At 49.7% G+C, this 11,888-nt stretch overlaps 1 protein-coding gene across 1 annotated transcript in view; it reads right to left on the minus strand.

Moving 5' to 3' along the window:
• Window positions 1-432: 432 nt before the first annotated feature.
• PITX1 (paired like homeodomain 1) overlaps window positions 433-11,888 on the minus strand; it is a 13,719-nt gene continuing 2,263 nt past the window's right edge. Inside the window, exons 2-3 of the mRNA XM_044454469.1 lie at window positions 8,444-8,649; window positions 433-966 (exon numbers count right to left, since the gene is read on the minus strand). Coding sequence (XP_044310404.1) covers window positions 433-966; window positions 8,444-8,649 — 740 coding nt within the window. The remainder of the gene's footprint in view (window positions 967-8,443; window positions 8,650-11,888) is intronic.

An 11,888-nucleotide genomic window follows, 5' to 3' on the forward strand; every position in this document is an offset into this window, starting at 1 on the left:
CGTCTCCGAGCCCGCCCCGCTCCTGCAGGAGAAGCTCCGCCCCTTTTCTTCCTGAGGCGGCCACGCCGGGCCACGCCTCGTCTCCCCACCCGCTACCACAGAGAGCCCCCCAAGCCACGCAGCCCGCAAAACCATCTCTCGCCATTGCCCCCCCCGTCAACCGTTACCGCATTTTCTCGTATAAAGTGGACGCTTACAGAAGAAAGTCCTGTGCAAGTTCAAGTAAACACGCATACAAAACCCGCATCATCCAGAGGAGAAAAAAAACAATTGCAACTCATCCATGTACTTAGGTTCGACTCGGGCGTCCTCCGCGTCTTCTCCTTCTCTCCTGGCCGGAGACTGCTGGCCGGTCCGTGCCGCCGCCCCTCCGCTCCACCGCTCCCCCCCTCCGGAGCGCAGCCGCGGTTCCTTCACGGCGGGGAAAGCCCGTCAGCTGTTGTACTGGCAGGCGTTTAGGGTGGAGCCGGGGCTCTGCAGGCCGCCGTAGCCGAAGTTCGAGTGCTGCTTGGACTTGAGCCGCAGGCTGGCCAAGCTGGAGTTGCAAGTGTCCCTGTAGACGCTGTAGGGGGAGCCCGGCGGGCCGTAGGGGCAGGCGGGCGACGACATGGCCGAGTTGAGCGAGGAGCCGCTCAGGTTGTTGAGGCCCGAGTTGGGCACGCCGGGCACGGCCGAGTGGCCCATGGACGACGGCATGCTCATGGAGGGCAGCGTGTTGGGCGCCGAGAACATGGACTGCGCCGACGAGAGCGGGCTCATGGAGTTGAAGAAGGTGAAGCTCTTGGAGGAGAGCGGCGCGGGCGCCAGGCTCTTGGCGTGCCAGTAGTTGGACGGGTAGCCGGCGTAGACGTCCTCGTAGGGCTGCATCAGGCCGCTGAACTGCGACACGTAGCCGTTCTTGCACAGGTCCATCTGCTGGTTGCGCTCCCGCTTCCGCCACTTGGCGCGCCGGTTCTTGAACCACACCTGCGGACGGGACAGGAGGAGACGAGGCACGCCCGCGGGCTTAAGCGTGACGGCAGCCGCAGCGCCACCGGGGCCACCTGCAGCCCCCTCCCCCGGGCTGGGGCCGGTTGAGGCGCCGCCCGCCCTCCCACAGCGCTGCCGGGCCCGCGGTGCTGCGAGTGCGGCTCTTGCAGCTGGGACGCCCGAAACTTAGCGAGCCTGCAAGAGCGGCACAGAAGGCCGTGAAGGCATCTTCTCCCGCCCGGGCGCCTTCCCGATGGGGTCGATGCCCACTCCCATCAGCCCCAGTCAGCACAGCTCGTGGCCAGGAGTCCTGGGAGTTATGGTCCCAGGGAGGTCAGGACGTCGAGGGGAACTGCAGAACTGCTGCTGCTCAGCAGAGGGCTAATCATTGCATCGTCGTGTCCAGTTAATGAATTGTCTGCAGAATTCCTGGCCCTGTAGCTCAGGAGCCTTGCCAGGGGAAACACACGAATGAGTACACAACACACACTTGCATTTAAGAAATGGGGACCTAGAGCAGAGGGAAGAACACTCTGTATGAGGCCCAGCATCACTCTTTTAAAAGAGAAGGCAAGGTTTAATGCTGATCTGCTGAGCAGCCACGTGTTTGTGTGACACACACACACGAACACAACTGGTCATGCTAATTCAGCTAGAATAGGAATAGGATCTGTGTATCCTTAAACACTTGGTCACATGACAAAGCCTACTGACTGGGGATGATGGGAGTTGTGACTTCACACAACTGGAGTTTGGGGAAGCCTTCTTTAAGAGGCTCTGTATTGCCTTCAGTCATCCTTTTGTTGCAGACCAACATGTCTGTTGCTCATCCCCTCCCTGTATATTTCGTTTTCTCCTGAGCAACCCCTGGCAAGTCCAGACACTGGCGCATGTCAAATCTGCTTTTGTCCTTTTGCTAGGACTGTTGCAACAACAATCCCCCTTTTACAGACGATAAAAGCGGTATTGGATTGGATAAGTATGCCCAAGGCCACATTTCCCAACCTGATGCAGTGGAAATGTTGGACAGCAACTGCCATCCATCCCACCAGCACAGCCAATGGCCAGGCATGATGGGAGTTGTAGTTGGGGAAATGCAGCTCAAGGGCCAAATCAGAGCCCTCCTTTTGCCTTTGAATGAAGGCAGCATCTGCCTGTATTCAGCACTGATAGTCCTTACTGGATGGGAGTTGGCTGGCTGCCTCCATCTGATCTTTCAAAAAAAAAAAAAGTCAAATGAGGAGGGAGGAATCTGAGGGAGATTTTCCGAAAGGGTATCTTTAGGAAAACATGTTGAGTGGCCTTTCATAAAAAATCCGAGGCCCAGAGAACAGGAAAAGCCACCCAGCTCGTAACCTGAAGCAGGACACAGCCAGATCCTGTTCAGCATCCTTTCAGAGAGCTGCTGCACATTTAAGGGTGGCATCCACGTGTTTTCTGCTCTGGGTTAGAAGTCTTTTGCTTCCCCACTGGAAAATACTGGCCTCTGGAATTGCCTGTGTCTGTGAGCTTTCAAAGTGCTGGCTAAGGAGATCCAGCAGAGAGAAGACCTCATTCAAGCAAACTTTCAGAGTGGAGGCCCCCTGCCTGCAGAACTGTATTTCCTTTGAGCCAGAGCCGCGGGAAGACTGCTCCATTATTCAAGGGGTGCGTGTGTGTACCACAGTGCAGTCCTGTACATGGCTGGGCAGAGGTGAGTCCCACGGAATTCAGTGTACTTCCAGGTAAGTGTATTCAGGATTTTCTGGCCCAGTGTAGTGTCTCCCCACCCCTTATAAAATCACTTGTTAGTAGGGTTTCAGCTGTTTCCTGTGGTAGAGGTGGTGGTGGGTCTTATGGAGAAATCAACAGCAAAGGAAATTTTGAGGAGAAAGAATCCGTTATAAATTTAAAAGAGGACAAGAAGAAAGGAAACATGCTCAAAACCTGTAATTCGCTTTTCAGAAGGCACTTCCAGACAGGAATTTCCTGAAAGAGGTTAATAGTTTTAATGATAGCTTTTGAATATTTTAAAGGAAGGTCCTCTTCACAAATTAGGGTTGGTATGGTTAAACTAGAATTTTAGAAAATACATCCTCAGAAAGGTGGAAAGTGGAGAAGGGTAGTTTAGAGGCTGGGGAAGAAAGAGGAAGAAGAAGATGAGAAGGAGCTGGGAAAGCTCTCTTCGGTTTTTTATTTGCCACCTATAAGTACCATTTATGACAAACCTTAGAGATACATTGATTTGGAAATATTCCTTATTTTCTACTTCTGGGACTGATTGCTTTGACAAGGTTATTAAGGTCAGAGATTTGGTCTGCGCTTCGTGCTCCCTCTTTAGAGCATCTTATACTGTAGGTATATGGGCTAAAGTGGAATGTCTGAAAATAAGATGCAGATTTAGAATGAGAGTGAAAGAGGGTCCAATTCAGCTCTTGATTGCACTGGGATAATTAGGCTGCCCTTGTGGCTATAATCCTATGCCTTACTAATTACGTATATACATCTTGGAACAGACTGGTACATATATTGAGTAAAGCAGCAAGAATAGGATATACATGTCACATGGAGGTGGGGGCTTTCAGTTGGGCTTAAAAATGATTAGCATTAGCTGGATTGTACCAAAATTTACTGACATGTCATGTTTTTAAGATAGGGCTTGTTACTCACTACCATCTATGTTTAGGGAGAATTTTAAGATCCTGATCTTATTGAGTCTTGATGACTTCAGTAATATGTTTTCCCTAACAAATGGGAGTAGGACTACAGCTTTAATTTCTCACTCTTCACTAAATACAATATGAAATTTGAAAAAAAAAAAACCATTCTTTTGGAAAATATTTGTTGCCCAAAACTTTTGGTATGGTTTATCACAAAGAACTGCAGCTTTGCACATCCTTCTCTGGAAGTAAGCACTACAGAATACAATCAAACCAACTTTGGATTAGTTACATTTAGGATTGTAGCCTTATTTCAGTTTTGAAGGGCGTGGGGGAGGGTCCAACCTCTTGGGATTTCCAAGCCATTTAAGGTTTTGATCCAATGCTCGTTACATCGGAGCAATCAGCTGACCTTCCTTTTTGGATACCCATGTGAAACCGAAACCATGATGGAAACCGACTGAATGACTAAAGACTGCAATACTATGAGCATGACTTAGAAGGACCATTGCATTTTGTGACTCTCCTTCATTACACTGGTATAGCTAAGACCTGGACTTAACAGCCTAAGCTGGGGCCCCTTTAGATGCCTGTGAGTGGTACTTCAGCTATGAAACACACAACTAACATTTCTCACTAATACCATTTCAATGACAGTTCTCAGCTGGTATGTTAGAACACCACATTCAACAAAACTTGGTTTTAAAGTTATATTATTATTCATAATAGTACTCTGAGCATATGCAATTTTGCATTTTAAGCTCACTTAACTCACAGCAACAACATGACCGCAGGAATATGATGTAGCTTGCTTCTTCTGCTGTCTGGGTGGCCAACCTGTCGGGCAGGTTGGATTGTGGTGCCTGCACTTTGGTCCCAATATTCACCCCGCATTACACCTCTCTTAATAAATATATAAAGAATGCATAATTTTACCCCCACACAACAACCCTTAACTTCATGGCAGGCCATGTTCCTCCAAGGGAGAAATTTTACTGGTTTCCCCTAGTTGATTTCAGGGAATCCCCAATAACTTTTTCTCTGGTGTATCATTAGTCCCTCTAGGGTGGTTGCTGCTTAGGGTCCATTAAAGGTACAATGCTGAGCAGGTTTTGGCAGAAAAAGTCCTGTAACTCCCAGCCAGCCACATTAGCTGGGAAATGCTAGGATTGCATCCTAAAAGAATTTAGGAGAACACAACATGGAAATACTAAATGCAATAGGCATTTTTGACCTTGCCTTGAATTCCTGGTAGTTGTCTAACAAACTGTATTCAGTGAGTTGTAAATACACCCGCACCTCCAGCACTATAGGACTAATTCCTCCTCCTAAAAGCACAATGTGAGGAGGGGAAGGGACAACCACTAACAAATCTAGTGCACTAAACATCCAGAGCAAACACAAGCAAGGAGAAAGTTAATAAAATGCTAATCCTCCCACCACAGCAAGTTATTTTCTGCTATTGGGCAGCTTTAAACAAAAACAAAGAACAGCGACTCTCTGCATTTGCAGGCAAGAGACCAATAAAAATTCTGTGAGTTCTTGCACCCCACATACTCCCAAATGAACCCATCCTGAATTTAAATCTAGTGCCACTTTGTGGCTACTGTGTCAGCAAATCCGTCAGTACTCACAGGACGTATTTTGCTGGCTGAGTTCAACAAAATCTACCTCAGTTCTATTTCCAGTTAAACGCCCTAAGGTGGAAAGTGCGATTTTGTTTTGTTTGCTTTGTGCTCCACAATGCCCACCACAACGCCCACCCCGTTTAAAACCAAAAGCAGTGGGACTGTCATTTTGATCCTAAACACTGAACCTGAAGTTGCTTTAATTCCAGCAGAATGTACTTAGCCTCAACCTGCGGTCTAAAGGCCATCTGCTTAAAATTAACTTCCACTGAAATCAGTTGGACATGATCAGGATGGCGGGTCCATCAACTAAAAAGCCAAGTTTGTGAATCGGGCGGTTAGTGTTAAAACAACCAATACATTACAATAACAGGTGGCCTAAAGGGGAGGGGACCCTGGAGAAGTACTACCTAGATTTCAAGATCGCTTTCGCTTGATTTTAGGAAGTTTGTATTCTCTCACATTCTCACATTAATGCAGCACCCGAGCCCAGCTTCAAGGAGCATTCATTTCACTGGGATTTATTTCTCCGCAAAGACACGACACAGCTGAAGGTCTACTGCGCTTTGAACGCCTTTTCCTCAGTCGGTTTCACGGTAATAGAGCTTGCCCTCAAGTAAGAGGTTAGTATATGTTTGGAAGCTTAATTCCGTACGTCATTGCTTCGAAGTGAATCCCAGCGAATTCAATAGGTCGTATTCCCAGATAAGCTTCAGTGGGGTGGCAGCCTGGTCCTCGGACGACTTTCAGCGCACCGGGATGAAGTCCCACCGAGGTCGACAGCACTTCAGCCTCTGCAGTCCTTGATCCTGGCTGAACTCGCGCCCGGCATTTTAATTTTAAGCCCGAGGGACCGCGCGAGAGGCACCTCCCCGTGAAAGAGACGCCAACGCTCGATTTTTTTTTTTTAATTTGATTTTTTCGGCAACGAATGCTGCCATGCAGCCCTGCAGTGCGGAGCGGAGCGGAGCGGAGCGGAGCGTGCAGCTGCCCCGCGCCTGCCCCGCCGCCGAGCCTTGCGCGCCGGGAGAGCACGCGGGACCCGCGCTCGGCCGCCCGCCCGCCCGAGAGAGGCCCCTGCGCGATCTCCAGGTCTGGAGGACCCAGCCAGAGTGGGACAAGCATCCCGGGTAAACCAGTCCTGGCGTTTCGGAGTGCTCTGCGGATTCGTTGAGGCACGCCTGACCTGACTCCTCGAGGCGATTCCCTCTCTCTCTCGCGCGCGCACAAACCGGGAGAGAGAGAGAGAGAGAGAGAGAGAGAGAGAGAGAGGGAGGGAGGGGGAACAAATTAAAGATTAAACCTTCTGCCCTGATCTGCTTCTATTTGCCCTGCCCCGGAAATTTCCTACACCCGGCTGCAGTTCAGCATCTCCTGCAACCCGCGAGGGCTACACGCCACAAACGAAGTTCTAGCTGGGGCCAAGCAGCACGGGGACCTCCCGCGGTCGCCGCTTGTCTAGATCTAAGGACGAAATAATTTTTGTTTTCCGAGGTCCGCCCCCCCTCCGCCCCCGGCTCGGCGAAGAAGAGCGCGTTTATAAAGCCTATTTCCCCGGATGCCCGCGTTCCCCCGCCATCTCTCTTTCTCTGAACAATCGCCCGAAGAGAAAATAGATTTCCTGCCTAGTATTAAATGGCTGCATTTAATTAATCTAGGGGAGAACAGTAAATCTGAAGGATGCTTCTCTTCTTGTTTTTCCCAAGCTAGATACAAAAGGAGGACAATAGCTGGCGACCCAAGCGGCATTCCCTTCTCCCTCCTATACAGGAGTTATTAAAAATCAGTGTAACTGAGAGGTGGCGAGGCGACTTTTATTTTAAATACGCCGCCCGCTCCCTCTGTTTGCCGGGTTCCGTCTGAAACTTCGCTGCTTGGAGTCCCTCCTATACCAGAGTCCCAGGCTTGCTCACTGCCGCTCTCGCATCTGGGCTTGGCCTGCTCCATAATTGACGGAAGAGGCGTCCCAATCGACCGGCGGGTTTACTCCAGCTTGAACTTTCCCCAGCAGCGAAGGCTCCTAAGGAGCCCAACCCTGTAAAAGTGTAGGGTTCTTGCGTTCTCACGCGCTTCTCAGCCACGATCCCGTTTACTCAGACGCGAGTTTCAGTGCGATTTAATTCCAAGACTGCGGGCCGTACAGCACCCAGGTTAGCACGGGATGCACTTCGGATTAAGGCTAGAGCCAGGATGACGCCCCCTGGACGCGCGAGCAAATCCCATTGAGCTTACTCCCGAGGAACTGGCTTGGGGAAAAGCGGGTGTGGGTTGCAGTCCTACCCGCATTTGCCTGGGACTAGCGGGAGGCTTCCCTCCCAGTCAAAATGGCTGGGAGTCGGCCTTAGCCCCGGCGCTGCAGGCCGGCTCCGCTGGATTGGGCCGTGCGGCCGCGCTTCACAGCGCATGTGCCCCGAAGCAAAGCTCGCTTTGCTGGACGGGACTCCCTCCTGGGCAAGCGCCCTCGGCGGCGCAGTCTCGACTGCTCGGGCTGGCTTTTTCAGGCCGAGACGTTTAAAATCGGGAGCGTTAGGAGAGGCTAGGAGGACAGGGCGCGGAGCTCTTGCTTTGCACAGCCCTGGTCCTTCCCTTTTGTTCTGCGCCTTCACACTGCAGCGAGGAAGACCTCCTCCGCCCCGCAGCCCCCATCTTCACTGTGGCCAGGAAGGTCCTGCCTCTTGATGCAGGGCTCGGCGCCTGGAGAGCCAGCAGAAGGAGCCTTCTGAGCGCACACACGAATCTATTTACGCCGTCGTGTTCCCCCACCCGTTAGAGCAAAAAGTGGAATTGACACAAGTTGGGTGAGGATGACGGCGGGGGGGGGGGGAGCAGCACAGAGCCGCCTGCTGCAGGATTTGTTTTCTGCCCGCTCGCTTCCTCCTTCCCGAATAACCAACCAGGACGGCCTGTGCTTTCACCCCGGACTCCTTTTTTACGCGCCGGCGCCTTTGGGTTTTCCAACAAAAACACCTTAAGCTTCGCCTTTAAGCACTCTTGGGGCAGCGATCTCTGCACACTTACTTGGGAGTAGGCCCAATTGAACACAGTGGGACTTACTTCCGAGTCAGTGCCTGGAAAGGCAGCCAGTGCCCTGGGCAGCTTGCAGCCGACCGACCAGCCTTTTACTGGCCGGCTTCGCGCTGTCTCCAGACAGCCGGCGAAGTGGCGGGATTAACAGGCGGTTCCTCGGAGACGCGAACAGCGGCTCACCCTGACTCGGGGCTCGGTGAGGTTGGTCCACACCGCAATCTCCTCCCGCATGCTCATGTCCGGGTAGCGGTTCCTCTGGAAAGTGGCCTCCAGCTCCTGCAGCTGCTGGCTGGTAAAGTGAGTCCTTTGCCGCCTCTGCTTCTTCTTCTTCGCCGGGTCATCCGCGTTCCCGTCGTCGCTTTTCTGAACGCCGCTTCGCTCCTTCTCTGGAAAGCAAAGGGCCAGGCGCGGGGAGACAAAACGACGCGCAGTCAGTCCCGGGGCAGAAAAAGCCGCAGCGCCCCGCTCGCGCCCCCGCCCCGAGCCCGGGCCAGGGCAGCCACCCTGCTCTGGGCGAGGGGTCTGGATGCCGCGGAAGTTCCTGCCCCCGCCGTCCCCCAGCTGAACAGAGCGAGAGCTCTCGGTTTGGAACCGGCTCGTCAGCCTCGCCAAATACGACTCGGGATTTTTCCATTACCAAAGAAATAAGGAGCAGTCAAATCGGAATGGATGGAACCATCCTACTTGCATGCAGAAGACTCTGAAAGCTGCACACACAGAGAGGCGGACGTTGTGTTTAAAAGGGACAAGCCATTTTTAAGAGACGGGGGGGGGGAAGCACAAGAATGTCCTCATCTTGGAGTCGCTGCTGCCTCTAAATAATGGGAAACTCATGGCTAGGGTTTTTGTACTTGTTTTTGGACATTTTCCTATCGTGCCAAGAGGGTAAATAATACATAAAAGCCCTCCCCCAATATTATTTACTTAGCCAAAATGAGGCTTCCATGAAACTTAAATGTTATATACTTGAGGAGTTTTGGACTCCTACACTTGGATCAGTTTTTCAGCTGTGTAAAATGTGGGAATTGTTTAAAAGTTAAAAACAGCAGAACAGTAAGAAAATAGAGTATCTTCAAATTTAACCCTCGTCTAAACTTTTAAATAAGGATTTTGATGGATATTTGAATTATTTTTGCTTTCAAAGTGCCAGACTGTGTGTATTTGTGCATACAGTTCCCCAGAAAACCTAAAATCTACTTGTATCTGTATGATTAAAACAGGTATGAGGGTTTTTTTCCACACACACACACACATTAAGATGCTGCTTTCAATCTCTGATGTCAAGGCTGCAATAGTACGTCCACTTATTAGGAGAAAGTCCCACGGAATACAACAGTCCTTACTTCTGAGTAGACATGCATAAGATTTAACAGCAAGTAAATGAACAAACATTTCCAGAACAAGATCCAGCCACGGCTAAGGCATTTCTAAGTATCACTCACTTCAGTGAGAGAAATATTAATGCAAGCTTAATTCAGCTGTTGAAAGTCCCATTGATTTAAGGGACAGAGATGTGATCCTAGGTGCACAACTTGATTGGAACTCTCTTGAACTCAACAGATTGGTTTCCAAGTAAAAATGCTTTGGATTGCACTACATATATGGTAGTTAACTTGGCTGCATATTGCTCCCAGTGTACGCCTTTATTTATAGTTAAGAATACGCATATATCTATCAAATTAGATAAAGTTTATTTTTGCAGACATAGGAGGTTATTCTACAATCTGGAAAAAATTGGAAAGGGAATTGATGATCTGACTTAGGCTGCACTTCTATAGGTACTTGCCAGAAAGCAACTTTGATTAAACACAGTTGTGGCCTTACTTTTGAGTAGATGTATATAGGATTGCACTGTTCGCACAAATATCTTGGCAATCCGATTTTCCAAGAAAACTTTGTAGGGATCTATAATAATCATGCATTTATGCAGAAGTCTGTGATTATAGTCAGGCAAACTTCTAGCTTGCAGCCTGATCCTGCGCATTGGCACAAAAATATTCCCCCAGAGATAAATCCCACTGACCAAAGGGACTCACTCTCAAGGGATTGCTTCCTGTGATATTTTGGGGAAGTGTTTCCAAATGCAAACTTACTTTCAAATGTAAGTAGCAACAATGAAGTAATTTTGGTAGCCTTATTATAGGTACTTAGGAAGAGCAAGTACTATTTTGCTCAGACTTTTTTCTAGTGCAGCAGTTTAGGATTGCGCTTTTTGTTAATCAGTCCAGATGAACAGATTTATTTGTTAGTGCAAAACCACTCTGATTTTGTAGTACCAAGACCTGCAATCAGTTTTCACACTGATAGTATGTAAGTAGCTTTAAGTAGTATTAGAACTATGCCTTCATATATGTTTACCTACTCTGCATGTCTAGGGGAATACATAAATGGGAGCTGACAATCAGAACACTCAGAATTTTGCAAAATTACCAGCATCAGTCTACAGTTGGCAGTTTGTATACCCCGCAGTACTTTTCTTTTGAGCAACTTTATTAAAATAAACTGCTTTCTCCTGAGAAAGTAATAAAATAATGGAATTGTGGCTCTCCACCATTGACTATTGTGTTTAACTATGGTAGAGTGGGGGAGGGGGTGAGTTGGTATAAGTGTGTGTGTGTACTAAATGCTGACATTTAATGCCATTATTGGAAGCTCTCTCTCCTTCTATGAAATTTTGTTAGGATCTCATTTTATTTTTTTATGTACTGTCATGTATACATTGTAGTGGAACGTCTGCCTAACTATGTGTATACCACGCTATTATTTATTCAATTAAAAAAAGAGAAGCATAGGTCGCCATCACTGAAAAACCACGTTGATTTCAACAGTGGATATTAAGTTACTTAGCTCCCCCTATTTGAAATGAGAGTGGATTTCAAAGAGCTTAACCTTTGCTGGATCAGGGGCTATATGAAAAACCCAGATAACACTTGTGCCACTTGATCCAGGGAGGAGGAAGTGTTGCCCGTGAATCACACACACACACAAACCACAAACAAACAAGCGGCCTGTGTACACCGCAAGGACGCTAGCAAACAACATTTAATTCGCTTTGATTTGTGTCTTGGACTCCGAACAGGAATTCGTGACTTGGCTTCCATTCCCCGAAGTGTATTTAGACTGCTTTTTAAAGTATTGGGTTGTGCAGCTATTGCACGCGTTGGAAATCCAAAATAAATGAGCCCTAAACCCGTCTGGCCTCATCTCCTTTAAGTCATCCGTTTTAAGTCTCTCTGTTTCTCCTGGACTCACCTGAGAGCGCCGAGAGTAAACGAGGCGAGTTCAAGCGGTTACATGAAAACCCCAAAGTGGTAAATGGCCTTCTCGCAGCCCCGTCGGCCGCTCTTTCCAGCGAGCGGTTTGCAAAGCAAACAAGGCCCGGGACACGCTCGCCTTGTGAAAAGGTTCCTTGGCGATGGCCAGGCGCCCGCTCCGGCGCGGTCCCTCGCCGCCGCCGCCGCCGCCGCTCCGGGAGAGGGGTCCGCGCGGGTGCGGCGGGGGCGGCCTTTCTGGCTGGGCTCCCGGCGAGGCGGCACGGCTCGGCTCGGCGCACGGGCGCGGGGCGCAACGCTGCGCCTGCGAGCCGCCGCGGCCTCCCGAGAGCACGCCGTCCGCCGCGGCGACG

The sequence above is a fragment of the Varanus komodoensis genome, unplaced genomic scaffold (assembly GCF_004798865.1).
Source record: "Varanus komodoensis strain SLA01 unplaced genomic scaffold, ASM479886v1 scaffold7_3, whole genome shotgun sequence".
NCBI classification, from domain to species: domain Eukaryota; kingdom Metazoa; phylum Chordata; class Lepidosauria; order Squamata; family Varanidae; genus Varanus; species Varanus komodoensis.